The following is a 16,068-nucleotide window of genomic DNA, read 5'->3' as shown; positions in this document are numbered from 1 at the left end:
CAAAATTTGGTAGATTATAAAATCTGATCGTATTATAATCCCAAACAAACACCCGTAAATATAAATATTTTTTTCCTACATTCTCTCACGATATTATCTAAAACCTCTTCTAAATATAGTGGACAAACATCTATCATTTTTATTATATATATATAGACATTCTGTCATCTACTCTCTTTATTTTTATACTTTAGACAACATATTAATCAAAATAAAAAATATACAAAATATTTGACGGTATAACATACGTACATATATTTTTGTTAAAAAGACGCGTATCTGTAATATATAGATTTTTTATGTATAAAGTAAAATATATCTCTAATATATGTCTTTGATGATAAAATATGTGTTGGAGAGGGCTGGCACGTAGGAGGTAAGAGCATCCGGCTCTAATATATATCTCTAATTAGTCGGTTGCCCGTACGTTGCGACGGTTTACAACAATACCTACGTAAACTATCCACCAAAAAAATTCAATATTTTTTACTGATTGTCTCCGCTCTCCGTATAATATTTTTTGATTTGGCTAACTGATGTTATTGTTTATTTCATGCAATATGTCTTGGTACAACACGACCAATTGAGTGAGCGATTAGAAGAGAGTTCACAATAACTGACTAAACGAACATAGATTATAAAATGACATAATTCCATCATACAGAGACCAAAAAGAGAAAGTTTGTGAGCTCAAATTTCTAAAATAAGTCACATGAACTCAAACTTATAAAAAAGATTGATCAAAATATGGAGTGATTGCTAAAGTCAGGCATTAATAAAAACTGGATGCGCTCCATATAAATTATGCTAATTTGTAGCAATTACTAACGTTTAAAACCAACAAATAACTTTTCATTTTACTGTTAGTGTGACAAATCATTGTTGCTTCATCCAATTCGGCAACCTCAAACACCGTGGAGTCCATTGCGCCAATCTGGTCTCAGAAACGACCTAATGCTTGCAAGAGCAAGAACGTCGTGTCGTGCTTGGGCTGTAGCCTCGACCCGTAGTGCTGGCCCAACCTGACACGATTATATATATTTATTTATTTTACAAGAAAATATATACATATATATAATTTATATTCAATAATAAAAACATTTGAGCACAATGTTCTACTGGTTAGACAACTTCACCTAGTGTCTCCTGGCCTTCTTTTATCATGGCGAGGGGTTATTTGTTAAAAGATGACACGAGACGACCGTTGAAACTGATGCTTTAATATAGTATAGATATATGTCTTTGATAAATTTTAGTTACTTAATAGTAAAATAGTTATCTAACAGGCTAACCATTTAACTCGATAAGATATCCGGCTCTATATTGAGTTATTGACTCATTCACTAACCAAATTTAGTTAGCAAATCACGCTAGTCAAGCTAACTTGCATATTGGGAAGTTTTTTGAAATGAGATGTTATATATATCGCCTGATTGGATGCCTGTATCTAAACGCGCAGGCTCGGGTGGCCCTGGCTGACCCGATACGACAATTTTCTGTGTACGAGTGGATGCAGCCAAATAGCTATAAAATAGCTTGTTTTGCATCCGCTCATACAGTCTGCGTCTCTCTTGTGCAGGCAACCAAACAAGAGCTCAGATAGAGTTAACGCATACGGTGGTTTAAGACGAGATGGTATGGGTAACCAAACATATGGATAGAGTTTAATCTATACGAAAGATAAATAAAGAGTCAAATAGAAAGTTAAAAATAAATAGTTTCTCGTAGAAATTCTAAGTCGGACAACAAACAAGCAGGAGAGAAGAATCAGTGATCTGTGCTGTGAGTACCTGACCTCTTCCAGACAGCCTCTGAAATCCCCTTCGGCCCTTCCTGCTCCAGCGGGAGCGCACCAGCAATGTCGTCGGCGGGGCCACCGCCGCCGCTGCCGCCGTGGAGCAGGCTGGAGGGGCAGGTGGTGCTGGTGACGGGCGCTTCCTCCGGCATCGGACGCGACTTCTGCCTCGACCTGGCGCGCGCCGGCTGCCGCGTCGTCGCCGCCGCCCGCCGCGCCGATCGTCTCCGCTCGCTCTGCGACGAGATCAACGCCTCCGCTGCCTCCCGAGCCCCCCGCGCGGTGGCTGTGGAGGTCGACGTCGCCGCCGGTGGTTCGGCCCTGGAGGCGGCGGTGCAGAAGGCCTGGGACGCCTTTGGCCGTATCGACGCCTTGGTCAACAACGCCGGCATACGAGGTACGACTATCCACGAAATCTGAGCTCGAATATCTTCGTTTAGGCATCTAGTAACTGCCAGATGGAAATATGCACCGAACCAAATTTAGCCCAGTCCCCAGTTCGTTAGCGAACCAAGAACGTATCGGCTGGAACGTATGGTAATATCTGTGTCTCTTGTTTTATTACGCTTCAGGTGCAGTGCATTCTCCATTAGATTGGCCCGAGGATGAGTGGGACAGAATCATCAAGACGAACCTTACCGGATCATGGCTCGTGGCCAAACATGTCTGTCGACGCATGCGTGATGCCAAGCTGAAGGGTTCAGTGGTTAACATCACCTCTATTGCTGGCCTTAACCGTGGGCATCTGCCTGGCTCCACGGGATACGCATCCTCAAAGGCTGCTGTGCATTATGCCACCAAGGTAGGTAGCACTGCTATTCCTGATCGCACGTTTGTTTCGCACCTGTGTGTTCATAATAACTCAACCCAATGATGTCTTCGCAGATTATGGCTTTGGAATTGGGCGCGGATCGCATCAGAGTGAACTCGATTGCACCTGGACTCTTCAAATCAGAGATAACTGCTCCTCTGTTTCAAAAGAGGTGGTTGAGCACCGTTGCTTCAAAGATAGTGCCGCTTAAGGAGCATGGCGCTACTGATCCTGCATTGACGTCGCTGGTCCGTTTTCTGATCCATGAAGCATCGTCGTATGTGACTGGCAACATCTTCATTGTAGACTCAGGTGCCACCATACCTGGTGTTCCGATATTCTCATCCCTGTAATTCCCCCCCTTAAGGTTTAGTTCATTGTACCTTAGTTTCATATGGTTGCATAAAGCAGACAGTTAAAGACTCCATGGAGGAAGCACTGCTGGCTGTATAGTTCATTCCCGACAATATTCCATCATTTTTGCTGTCCACTATTGTTTTAATGTATTTTCTCCAGAGACGCGTAGTTTGGTACTTGTATAGAATGACAATCTTTAAGATACTCCTTTATTGTCTAATCTTTCAAAACACCAATCAGGATGAATAAATTGCCTAAAAGTGTCATTTAAGCACATGAGTCATGGCTCATGACCAAACATTTGCTTTTTTGCTCCATGGATCCTTTTGTAAAGAAAAGGTTAGCGAATGATCAAGTCTGTTCGAAGTATTACTTCTTGTTAAAAGATACACGGGAATGCTCGCTTCCGAGCGTTCCACGCGAGCTCCTCCTCTTGCGCAGCGATGCGTGCGGTACGTGCCCGCGTGTGGACCTATTTGGATGTTGCTCGGCGTGGGTGTGGGCCCGTAGAGGGGACGACACCACCAGTCTCAGGGTCGTCCCGTCCGTGCTCGCGTGGATCTCGACCTCCACGACACGGCCCCCGACATCGACGCGCCGGCGTCCGCGTGCTGTGACGGTCGTCGCTGCCGTCGTCGGCGGAGGGGATGGCTCTGTCTACCATTGCCGTGCGTCGTGCCGCGAACTGGATGGCTCGGATTGGGGATGACGAAGCGTGTGGGCAGCCGACTCTTCGTGGGGACGGCGCGGGCTTGGTGGCCGGCGCTTCAACGTTAGTCTAGGTGAGTGCCCTCCTCTTTAGTGTCTCACCTGTGGATTTCGTTAGGAGCCGCGCGCTACTGTACTCCAGTGCATGTGCGCATAGCGTTAGATGGGGATTGTTCACCGGATTCTAAAATCCCACAAAACCGCGTGTTGCTGTGCCTCCGTGTGTGCTCCACATCCATCGCATAGCGTGTGCTTTTCCAAAGCGTCAGCTCGTTGTTCTCCCGTCCTTCCGCCATAACGCCCATGCCGATGCCCATGTGCATCTTCCTCTTTCCCTCGACTTGGTACAGTGGTACCTGTTGGGTGTGTCCTCTACAGCCGGTCAATAGAGACCGAATTGGGCTTAACCCAACTATCGTCTCTTTAAATCGGGCCCTTGATCGGGAGGGCCCATGCTAACCTCGGTTGGAGCCCCAATACACACGACTATATATATATATATATATGACTAAGGGGTCGCAGGAAAAACTAACGCTAGTACCTCGCCACAAAACCCTAGTCCCCAGAGGCCCACATCGCCTAGGCATCGGAGTGTCTGGAAACGCGACAGCCTACAACGGCTCGAATCCCGATGCCTGCTGCTTATCTGCAGAGCAATGGAATCAAGACGGAATGTAGACGACAACATCGACAACTCTCCAACAACAACAACAAAGGTGTGTTTCCCGGTTCCTCTAAGTAGAACAGATCTACTCGTCATCGAGGTTTTACTTCCATTTACGGATTGTGGATTGGTATTCTAGGGACTTAGGAATCGATCCTAGTCACTATAGAAATCTAACAATGGTATCAGAGGCATCCTAAATCCCCTAGATCTCCTAATCCGCATCGGTTTTATGAGATCATAGAAAGGTCTCGGATCAATGTGATTGAACTCATTTTTTATCATCGTAAATCACTCGAGAACAGAAAGATTAGAATAGAGCGAAAGAATTTTAGATCTCTCGGCTACCTAACCCTAAATCTAGGGTTTTGGTCACTGTTAGAGACTGGATCTTGGCTAAACATATGAAAATCCAAGATAGTAAAAACATATCAATGTTTTAGGGTTAGGGTTTGATAACCTAACCCTAATCGGTTTTAAAACTGGGTCAACAGAGGCTTTAAATACCCGCTATGCATATTTCAATAGAGTTCCTAGTAAATCAGTGGCTAAAACTCCATATGAGTTGTGGACTGGCAGAAAGCCCACGTTCAACTACTTCCACATATGGGGTTGTCCAGCAGAAGCTAGAATATTTAATCTTGGACATGAAAAGCTAGATGAGAGAACCACTAGCTGTCATTTTATTGGCTATCCTGAGAGATCGAAGGATTATAGATTCTACTGCCTAGGCAGACAAATCAAGTTTATAGAAACCAGACATGTCATTTTCCTAGAAGATGACATGATCAAGGGGAGTAAGGTATTTAGAGAGGTTGACCTTCAGGAAAAGAGGACGTATGTCCCGATTCCGATGGTTGAAGAACCATACTTCTCGATACCCGTTGTGGTTCCACCAACGGTTGTAACGACTCGAGGTAAAACCCCTGCTGCAAATATTGTATCAACGAGTGCAACTACTACAGAGCAAGTCACTTCACCTTCTGCACAATCTGGCTCTTCTGAGTCGGTTACACAGGAGAGTTCACATGACAGTAGTAGTGTTGCACCAAGTGACGCACCAATGCAGGAGCCCTAGAACGAACCAGAATTAGAAACAAGTTTAAGAAGGTCTCAAAGGTCTACACGATCTGCGATTCCTGATGATTATGGAGTTTACACAAGTGTAGACATAGAAAGCGATAAGATTTATATGTGTGAGGACATTGATGCAGAAGGTGATCCCACTACATATGAAACAGCTATGAGAAGCGCAAATTAGTGGGTCTAGAAGACCAAGCGTGACTCCAAAGGGAATATAGAAAGATACAAGGACATGTGGCCAAGGCGTTCACACAGTGAGAAGGCATTGACTACCATGGAACCTTCTCACTTGTCCTAACAAAAGATTCATTTCGGATCATTATGACATTAGTAGCTCATTTGATCTAGAGTGTTAGGAAATAGGATATGCTGCAGCTCCTTACCATATGCCGCGGCATATCATAGCCATAATCAGCAGATTAGTTGCTATAGTTAGCAGATGTAAATCAGGCATTAGTTGCCATAATCAGCAGATGTAAATCAGCGATTAGTTGCTATAGTTAGCAGATGTAAATCAAGGAAATTATCCTTGCCTTGTAAAGCAAGGCCAGCCGGCCCTATATAATAGAAGGCGCCCCCCTTCAATTGAGGTGTGGCCAATTGCCTCAAATTCTAATCTTCTTCATAGAGCTCCATCATATGGATGTAATGACAACATCACTAAATGGAGATTTAATAGAAAAATGTGTTCATGGCACAACCAAAGGGTTTTGTCGTGAGCTGTAAAAGAAAAACAAGGGATGTCACTTAAGGAGGTCCATTTATGGATTAAAACATTCCTCTAGACAGTGGTACATCAAGTATGATCAAACTATCAGAAAGTTTGGTTTCGAGGAAGACAATTGCATTTATGCGAAGTCTAAGGAAAGGAAAGTATATCTTCCTTGTTTTGTATGTCGATGACATATTTTTAGCTAGTAGTGATAAAGATCTACTAGCGGAAACAGAAAGTTTTCTTTCCTCAAACTTCGATATAAAAGACATAGGAGAAGCCTCTTATGTTCTAGAATAGAATTTCACAGAGATAGACATAACGGAGTATTAGAACTCTCACATAAGTCATACATAGAAAAGTACTAAAGAAGTACAGTATGCATCAGTGTAAGGCCACGCCTGCGCCAATAGTCAAGGGTGATAAGTTTGGGAATCATCAGTGTCCCCAGATTCAGTATCAGAAAGATCATATGAAGTCAGTACCGTATGCTTCTACTATTAGAAGCATTATGTATGCTCAAATATATATTCGCCCTGACTTAGAATTTACTACCGGGATGCTTGGGAGATATCAGATCAACCCAGGTATAGAACACTGCTAAGCAGTTCAGAAGGCTCTAATGTACCTCCAAGGTACTAAAATGGTCTCATGCTAACAAATAGAAGATCTAGTTCCCTACTTCGAGGTATGAATTTACACTCTATGGGGGGAGTTATTTCTTATAAAAGTTGCAAACAGACAGCGAGAGCATCGTTGACAATGCACGCTGAGTTTGTAACCATGCATGAGGCAAATGGGCAGGCAATAAAGATAAAGAAATTCATACCCGGATTAAGAGTGGTTGATAGCATAGAGCGACCACTGAGAATTTACTGTTATAATGAGCCAGCGGTACTTTGTTCCTATAACAACAAGTCATGTGGCGATGCCAAGTTCATTGACTTTTAGTGTTATGTTGTTAAGGAGTAGATTCAGGATCAAACCATAAAATATGAGCATAACAGTAGATAGCAGATGCTAGCGGATCCACTCACAAAAAGGTCTTCCACCCAACGTGTTAAGACAACACGTAGCCGACATGGGTTTAAGAGAGTGCCTATGATTATAGGTGTACATTTGGGCCGGGCCTGATGGGCCGGCCCGAAGCACGGAAAAAAAGCACGGCCCAGGCACGGCACAACCCGAAATAATTTAGTGTCGGGTCAGCATGGGCCGTTATATCGGGTCGGGTTTGGGCCGAGGTCACGGCCCATGGGCGGGCACGAGCACGACCCGTTTAAGGCAGGCACGAAATGACCCATATAGAGGCACGAAAAGGCCTATATATTTATTAAAACCACACTTCATTCCACACTTTCATATACTTGATAAAGAATACAAAGCTAGAGATAATGCTAGTTTGATGTTTTTTGTAGCTTTGAATTAGAGTGTGTGATGTAATTTTACTTTTGTTATGAACATTAGATAATAAACTGAACTTACGAACTTTGTATAGAGCTGATTATACTCTTTTTCCTTCTAACAAAATGATTTGTAAACGAGGTAGTCATTGCATAACCGTGGTAACTTTAATACAAATATTAAGTTTGCTTTTGTTCAATTTTATTTGTCTTATCTTTTATTTATTTTATTATTTTTTTGAATTTAGGGCTCTGATGTAAAATTTGGGCCAAAAACTGAATTTCGGGCCAAAAATTGAATTTCGGGCCGCCCGAAATGAGCCCGGCACGTTTAAGCAATTACGGGCCGGACCATGGGCCGAGGGATAGGCCCGTGGGCCGGGCCGGCACGGTCCGAAATTCAAACAATACGGGCCTTTTCGGGCTTGGGCCGGGCCGGGCCGGGCGGCCCGAATATACACCTATACCTATGATCTTGAATCACAGGGGCTACATATTGCAACCAAATAAAGTCTCTTTTCATTCTGAAGCAGGCGAGCATGTTATAGTCAATGAGTGTGGTGATACTTAATCGATCATTGTCACGCATTGGTCTCTATGTGTAAACTTGTCGAGGGATGGAATCCAGAAAAGTTGAGTATAAGGAATGTAGAGAACAAAGGGGAGATTGTTGGGTGTGTCCTCTACAGCCGGTCAATAAAGACCGGATTGGGCTTAACCCAACTATCGTCTCTTTAAATCGGGCCCTTGATCGGGAGGGCCCACGCTAACCTTGGTTGGAGCCCCCAGACACACGACGCTATATATATATAGGACTAAGGGGTCGCAGGAAAAACTAACGCTAGTACCTCGCCCCAAAACCCTAGTCCCCAGAGGCCCCATCGCCTAGGCGTTGGAGTGTCTGAAAACGCGACAACCTACAGCGGCTCGAATCCTGATGCCTGCTGCTTATCTGCAGAGCAATGGAATCAAGACGGAATGAAGACGGCAACAACGACAACTCTCCAACAACAACAACAAAGGTGTGTTTCCCGGTTCCTCTCAGTAGAACAGATCTACTCGTCATCGAGGTTTTACTTCCAGTTACGGATTGCGGATTGGTATTCTAGGGACTTAGGAATCGATCCTAGTCACTATAGAAATCTAACAGTACCTGGTAGAAGCTCCTTTCTCCTCCTCGACTCCGTCGCCGTCGTCCGTTCCTTATCTTCGGATCCGGATTTCTCTTGCTTCAGTTCCTTTCCGACTCTTCACTGGTTTCATGTGCGCTGGCTCATAGTTTCTGTTCTTGTAGATCTGCTACGTTGCAGGCCTGGCGGAGACGCACAGGTCCTCAACCCGTCCTGTCTGTCTCTTCTGCAGCTATTCGAGGTAAGCCACTGCTTCCACCATTCCTCGCTTTGTTGTGTTGATTTGGTGTCTTGGTTCATTTTGTCCTACACGTTTTCACACTCCTTTCTATCCTGTTTGCGTGCATAGATATTTGTTTCCCGTTTCACTGGATTCATGCATAGATACATACATGAATAGACTGCCTGCGTTTTTTCAGATGAGTTGTGGTCATGTGGCACTTCCTTAGCTGTGACTATGTGGCACATCAATTCCTTGAAACTGTACTTTTTTGGGAGAAAGAGTTATCTAGGCTGTCGCCAAGCCTAAGATTAAGTTCATCACAAAAAAAGACTCAAGCAACATATTAGAATACAAGTTAACTTATTGTGGCTTCACAAATATGTCTTCCTCAACTGGGTCACCAACACCGTGATCTGATGGAGCATAAACTGAATCCTACAAACCAAGATGTTTGGCGGATCAGATTGACTAACATGCAATACTCAGAAACTCATATTACAGGACATTGGTATATACCTCTGTTCTTAGGGTCTGTAGACACTTCAGAAACAGTGTGCTTGCTGTTTTCTCATCGGTTCTATGGTCGCGCTTGCTGCCTCCTTTCTAACAGAGCCATAAGGTGCAGACGCCACCAGTAGCCCACAACACCCTGCTGCCTAGACTCTCCAACTGATGCGAACTCCGCCTCGGTCATCAATATTGATAGCTTATCCTCTTGCTGAGTTCGCTTGAAAAAGCCTTTTTTTTGTGCGTATGCTTCCAAGCAGCTTCCTGCGCCTCAGCTAAACATGCTTCATTTATGCATCCATTTACCTTAGCATGCATGTTATGCCCTATGCGTTGTTTCAATTGCATCTAAAACTAGCAAATTCGCAGGCTGACGTTTACAGTGTGCTAGATGGATCTACAAACAAGACTCATAAAAGTGTTACCGGAAAAAGGTTAGCTTCATGCTAGGCAATCTGTCTAGACTATTGTTCCCACATCATGGCGACACTTTTACATGCATGCCATGGCAACAAACTTTACATGGGTCTCACACATCACCTTCCAAGAAGGTTGCCAAGAAACTTTTTAGAGATGAAGACAAAGGAGACGATGATGTTGTTGGTTCCGCAGACGCTGATGCTGAGTAACGGTATGTCCAATTCTCCCCTACAACTTCATGACTGTATGTCTCATTCACCTGAATGCAGATTCCTTCTAAGAGCAACGTAGAACCTAAATTAGCTAACTCATCGTCCGGCCTAGCATCAGCGAAGACACCAGGCAGAGCTCTGCCTCCTCACAATTACTCTAGCAAGTCATTCTAACAACACTTATCAGACCGAACAAAGGCCTTCTGTTTTGGGCCACAACAGTTAAAAACTCGACCGAAGAGGGAAAGATCGCCCTCCCGGTATTATATTAAGAAGAGATTGAAAACATAGTCTCGACCAAGAAAATTTCTGAACCCTGGCCCCCCATCACTAGCGGGTCATCACCACCCATGCAATGGCCCAGCCGGAGGGTGGCACACAGGACAACTCGGGAGCGGACGGGGCACAACGAGGGGATTTTTTTAACCAAGCCCGAAAATTCGCCTCCCGAGGGGGATCGTATCCGGGACCTGGAGGTGCTACTCGGAAGCCTTAACCATTACACTAGAGGCCCTTTCACGGGCCACAACAGTTTTAAATGTTTTCTTTCTAAGATGTGAGTTAGCAATAGCAGGTTAGGCACAATGCACGCTAGGTCATTTCCGATGCGGAATAAGACTGTTGCAGGATAATACCAATTAAATTCTCCATCGAGGACTAGAGTGGTATGCTAATGTAGGATGAGGGACAGCTATCCAATAACTGTTGTTTATAATTGTGCATCTGAAATGGAGAAGGAATAAATCGATTTGCCTTCCTTTTAAGAAGATATACAAAGCAAGATTGCTTCTTGTACTTAAAATATGTATCCTCCATTAAACAAAGGCTCAAAGCACTATGTTAGTTATGTCCATGGTACTCTATATAATAGTTAGACAAATCAGATCAACACTTCTGAATGAAGCATCTGCTTCAAAGAGGCACTACTAGGTACAAAGCAACACGGAATAAACTAATAATCCCGAGTTCTAAACAGCCGCCTGATATATACACCCAGACCACCCTATGTTACCCTGATACGGCAATACGAATACGGATACGTGATACACTATTTCTCAAAAAACACCGATATGCAAATATATATTATAAAAAAATTAAATGCTGGAATAGTGGACCACACAAGTTCACAACTAGTACATAGATAATAAAGTTCAGGCCATCAAGCCATCAGACCTAGGAACTTTAGTCTTTAGGTTCTAACAGACCATAATATTCCATCAAGCCAGAGAAGTAGCAGTCTGTAGATTGAGAAGCAAGGAGTTTGAGAACCAAGGAGGAAAGAACATGGACCTCCAGGTTGGTTTGTGGCAAGGGTAAACAGACGGCTACGACACACACCAACGTCGATTTGTATATCGGTGGGCGGCACCATGACACGGGTCAGCAACGGCGGCCATAGACCCACACCCCATAGTCCGCGGCGGTGGCAGCCACAAACTCACAAATTGTCGCATAGTGGCTTAAATCGGCGACCGACAGCTGACGGTATAGTTCGGTGGGTGGCGGCGGGCGAGTGGAAGCACTGAGGCGTCTTTGGGCCTTTGGTTGCTCGTTATAGGAGCATGACTGTGTCGAACGGTTGTATACGAAGGTAGGTATCCCGCAGGTATCAGGAAGGTGTCCTAGGAGTATGTGGGTCTTTATTTATTTAAAATCGCAAATATATTCAATACGTATCGAATACATATCCGGGAGTATCCACGAAGTATTAGTATCCGATACGGTATCTGACATGGGTACGTGAGTTTTGTGAAGTATCCGTGCATCATAGAGACCACCACATTAGATAACTTTCTCATGTAAGCTTGATGCTTGAGGACCAGAATGGCAGCCAACTCCTGCTTCTGGATTCGTCGATACAAATTTAGTGTTCCAATTGAATATAGTACAACGCAGTGGCCACTGGGCAAATCAACAGCCCAGGCTATTTCCCTAGGACAGTTATCCATCACGCCTGGAGTAATCAGCCCTTTCTCCTTTGCATCCCTGATCATGTTGTAGCCAATCGCCCAATCCCGCACAGATATAGCACATGGACACAAGGTTTAAGGTCAAGATATTAAAGCAAGGCAAGAGGAGGAACATAACTTTCGGTCCAATGATGAGGGAAAAACGTTAGAATCATTAGTGCACCATCTAGAATTTTATTCTAGCAAGGCAGCAACCTGAAATTAAAATAAACTCAAAAGACTAAGGAGAAATGTGAACTTTTACAGAAGCAGAACATCCCTGAAACTGAAATAAAAGGAGTAAAATAGGCATTCCCCACAATTTCAAAGCATGATGAATAAACAAAATAGAAAATGGTGTCAAGTTCTAACAAAATGGTGTCAGGTTCTAACAATACCGGTCAGAATAGAAATTAGCAGGTTTTACAAAAGAGGTATTCCTATACGCTGCCGCCTGCGGGTAAGCTGAAACATCAACAGGTCAAAAACTCGGTAGTCGGATTATTTTAGATGGATTGCCTTCATAACATCTTCAGTCAAGATATACGGAAAAAACACTAAATATTATATTTGAGGTTGCCAGGATGAAATATTGTTTATGTTCAGTTACATATTTGAAATATAAAATTCAATAAGTTGGTTATTAGTGGATTCTCTTTTAATCAAAGTACTAATACATTTTGTTACATGGCTTCCCATTTCTTGGTAATGCTTGGCAAAACTTCTTAATTGACTGATACCCTTTTTAAAATTGCAGTGCTACTGGACACGAGCACTACCAGCTGTGAAGGTTCGCTTTTGGGAACTGTACCAGTCCGTCTAGGTTACTCTTAGAATTTGTCCCCCTGCTGTGTAGGATCTATGGTTTCATGCTTGTAAGATATGGGCAGCGCTATGCTGCGTGGTTGGCTGCAGGATGTCTTTTTGTGTTTTTAGGGTAGTAATGAACTATGCTATGCGTGCAATCCTGCAAGGACCATACTCATGTACATCGCGAGTATGTAGTCTAGGGCTGAACAAATCAGAGAGGCAGAGACACTGCTCCCCTTGGTATTTCTACTATTTGCTGCTACTACCACCCTTCTCTTTGTCGCAGTACACCAAAATAGTGAACTTCTTAGAGCCTAAACCCTAGGAAGTTAGCCCTAAACTCTAGGAAGTTAGCTAAACTCTCAAAAGTGAAGCCATCCCGTCGGAAGTTTGGCTCTCGGAAATTTTTTGTCGGAAGTTAGCTTAACTTCCTAGAGCCCTCTAGGAAATTAGCTAACTTACTACAACCAAAGGAGCCTCTCGGAAGTTCTGTGCATTCGTGGGATTTCGTTTGGTCAACTGTGTCATGTTCGGCGATTTAGCGTGATCCAGCAGCTAACATGTTTAATTATGAATTGTATCGAGGGATGTCTGATTTGTATTTGTTCACAAGATAGCTACTTTTGATAAAGCAGCTGGTTTCCAGGTAACGTGTTCTCCTGCCAATTTGCTTACACACTATTCTATTCTACATTGAGCTTAACAGTCAGACTTTTGACAGGCACTTATCCACCCCAGCTGCTCTTGAAGGTAAAAACTCATTGAATGGAAAAGGCATCCCCGTTTTTTCTTCTTAAGCCAGTGATACTAAGCACATTATGTTGGTTTTGTTTGCTTGACATGTTGATCTGGGGGATTGAAGGTTGAAAACTCTACACGGTATTCTTAGATTGGAAACCATGTTTTTAATCCATCATAAAGTTATTAGTCTTACAGATTCAGTTTTATGACTGATCCGCAAGTCATGAACATCCTATGCATCTTACAGTGCTTATTGATTTGCAGCAGCACAATTTTAGTTTTCTCACGCAGCATAATTGGTTCTATCTCGTGTTGCTTCTTTGGGCTGCTATTACGAGTCATTTTGCTGATTCTCTTTCGCCTTATATTACAGGTTACCACAGCTCTTAGTCTGAGGTTTTATATTCAACCGTTGCTTAGCTAAGACTCCACAAAGCTCTGCTGAAAAGGTAATGGAGAATTTAGCAGTTTCTAGAGATTCCACGAAACCAAGTGACTACAATGATATTTTTTTACTATATTTCCTTTGACTTAGCTTCTCAGCGAGTCCATGTCTTGGTCAACTAAGGTTCAGCATGAAACCATGTCTGTTGAGAGACCGCCTTCATCGCCGAAGGTCTATAAGATACTAACTTCGTCTTAAAAACAAGTTTCAGATAAAAGCCTTCACCTTGTCATCGAGTCAAAGCTAACCTAAGCCAATCGAGGTCGAAGGAGGTAGCTTCGGGGTGATGCGCTGTGGCTTACTATGCAAGAGACATGGATACATGCAGGAGACGAAGATAAAGGTTACGGAAGACTTGATCTGCAAGATGTATAGATGGGAAAGTACAATATTACTGTCGTAATGTATGTAGCGGTCATGTATATGGTTTGTGGACATGTTTGTAATTTCATACAAAGTTATATCCCACGATTCTAAATAGAGGAATAATGCCATGCATAGACACACACTTTCGAGCCTAGATCACAGAACCACTCAGTCTTCGAAGATACCTTCGAGCTCCCGCTTGTGAAGTTGAATGTATACTTGTAATCATTTGGTATCTTGTAAGGAGTAAAATAAATATGAGTTTGCACATTCAGATGAGTGATATGTTTTACTCTTCTTGATTTACATATTGTCTTTATCATCTTATTGTCATACCTTTTATCTTCTCTCTTGAATTAACCTTCGAAGAAAAGTTACGAAGGGAGAAGCTTTCAATTTAATAGCTTGAATTGTCTTGTTTTCTATATCCTTTAAAAATGAAAAATGAGTGACCAACAATGTCTTAATAGTTTCTATAGGCACCTGTGACCAGCGGAGCGAGTAGATCCGATATTGATCTGCTGGAAATGTCAATCATGCCCCTGACTGCTTGAATACTACACCAGGCAGAGATAGCTAAATAAAAATCCCTAAAAACATATACATTTTACATATAGAGCTTGCTAAGATTGTCAAGCACATGGCTCCTCAGCTTTACTGTCAAAAGGATTAGAGGAGAGGCCTGCAGCTTCCAATTGCTATGGCCATGGACATGGTGGTGAGGAGATCCAGACATCGGGGACCAACAGTTTCAGTATTGTGTGCCTCAACTATAGTTTCAGTATCTCCAGTCTAATTTGCTCCACTGTCATCAAGCACTCACTCACATTGCCTGCTAGGTAATATCCATACTGAGGCAAGAACAAACATTCAGACAGCAGGTAAACCATGTTACCAGGACTTCCTGCTCACACACAGGTAGAGCAGTATCCATTTACTTCATGATGATGAAATTCTTACTGTTCTCTTCAGGTCCACGAGCTGCCACCATGTTGCTGTATAAATAATATTTAGTGTCAAACATACAATATTGTTAAATTGCAATTAGCATGCTTTAGATCTTCAACATAGTGATTTTAGTAACAAGGGAAACTATGCTTTCCAACTCATTTTATCTTGGTAACCATGGGAAGTAGTACAGGGGTCTTGTTAACTGCATGGCGCGCCTTGGTATCCCAACTTCTTTCCAACCAGCAAAAAGCAGCAGGATGATGTCTACCGGATTCGAAGTCCTTTTGAGCTTTTTGAGGTCAGTAGTTTCACGAACTGAAAAGGCTTTCCTGAAATTTTGCCATTGTAATATTCTGAATCTGTTACGAAACATCAAACATAGGCACGGTTATAATATATATGATATGTTTGACCAAATAATATAATGGCATGGAAATTTCAATTTATTTATTATTTCATGAATATAGCACATACAAGGGTTCTACCAAAATATTAGACTATCACTACATGACGGTTCATTTACAACGGTTGATTACTAAAAGCGCCTAGCGACCTATAAAGATGGCTGCCGTAAGTGACATCGCTAAAGGCTTTAGTGACCAATACCTTTTTAGCGACCGACTGTCTGTTGCTGCTATTGTATATTTAGCGACCAACTGTGGCTTGTTGTATTATATATTTAGGGACCAACTATGAGTTGCTATATGATATATTTAGCAACCAACAGAAAGTTGCCCCTACTGGCAATTGTTATTAACAATAATATACAGTTAATTAGTAT

General features: G+C 42.9%; 1 protein-coding gene across 11 annotated transcripts; it reads left to right on the top strand.

Annotated features, from left to right (window-relative positions):
- The first annotated feature begins 1,694 nt into the window (after positions 1 to 1,694).
- LOC100286139 (uncharacterized) lies at positions 1,695 to 14,642 on the top strand. Of its 11 annotated transcripts, none has more exons than XM_035958876.1 (10): positions 1,700 to 2,192; positions 2,368 to 2,597; positions 2,681 to 2,918; positions 8,828 to 8,904; positions 9,763 to 9,827; positions 9,945 to 10,024; positions 12,732 to 13,430; positions 13,506 to 13,534; positions 13,899 to 13,974; positions 14,182 to 14,606. In XM_035958876.1, exons 1-7 carry the CDS (start codon positions 1,859 to 1,861, stop codon positions 12,806 to 12,808), a joined length of 1,101 nt encoding a protein of 366 aa, XP_035814769.1. In that variant the 5' UTR covers positions 1,700 to 1,858; the 3' UTR covers positions 12,809 to 13,430; positions 13,506 to 13,534; positions 13,899 to 13,974; positions 14,182 to 14,606.
- The last annotated feature ends 1,426 nt before the right edge of the window (positions 14,643 to 16,068 follow it).

This window comes from Zea mays, chromosome 1, assembly GCF_902167145.1.
Source record: "Zea mays cultivar B73 chromosome 1, Zm-B73-REFERENCE-NAM-5.0, whole genome shotgun sequence".
NCBI classification, from domain to species: domain Eukaryota; kingdom Viridiplantae; phylum Streptophyta; class Magnoliopsida; order Poales; family Poaceae; genus Zea; species Zea mays.
The sequence above is the reverse complement of the archived record's forward strand: the minus strand, read 5'-3'. Positions and strand labels throughout refer to the sequence as shown.

Excerpts from the sequence above, each read along its gene's own strand:
- LOC100286139 (XM_035958870.1), top strand. The coding sequence starts at position 1,859 with ATGTCGTCGGCGGGGCCACCGCCGCCGCTGCCGCCGTGGAGCAGGCTG. Across the intron at positions 8,905-9,762 it reads CTCTTCTGCAGCTATTCGAG|GCTGACGTTTACAGTGTGCT; the intron begins GTAAGCCACTGC and ends GCAAATTCGCAG. Across the intron at positions 10,025-12,731 it reads GACGCTGATGCTGAGTAACG|TGCTACTGGACACGAGCACT; the intron begins GTATGTCCAATT and ends TTAAAATTGCAG.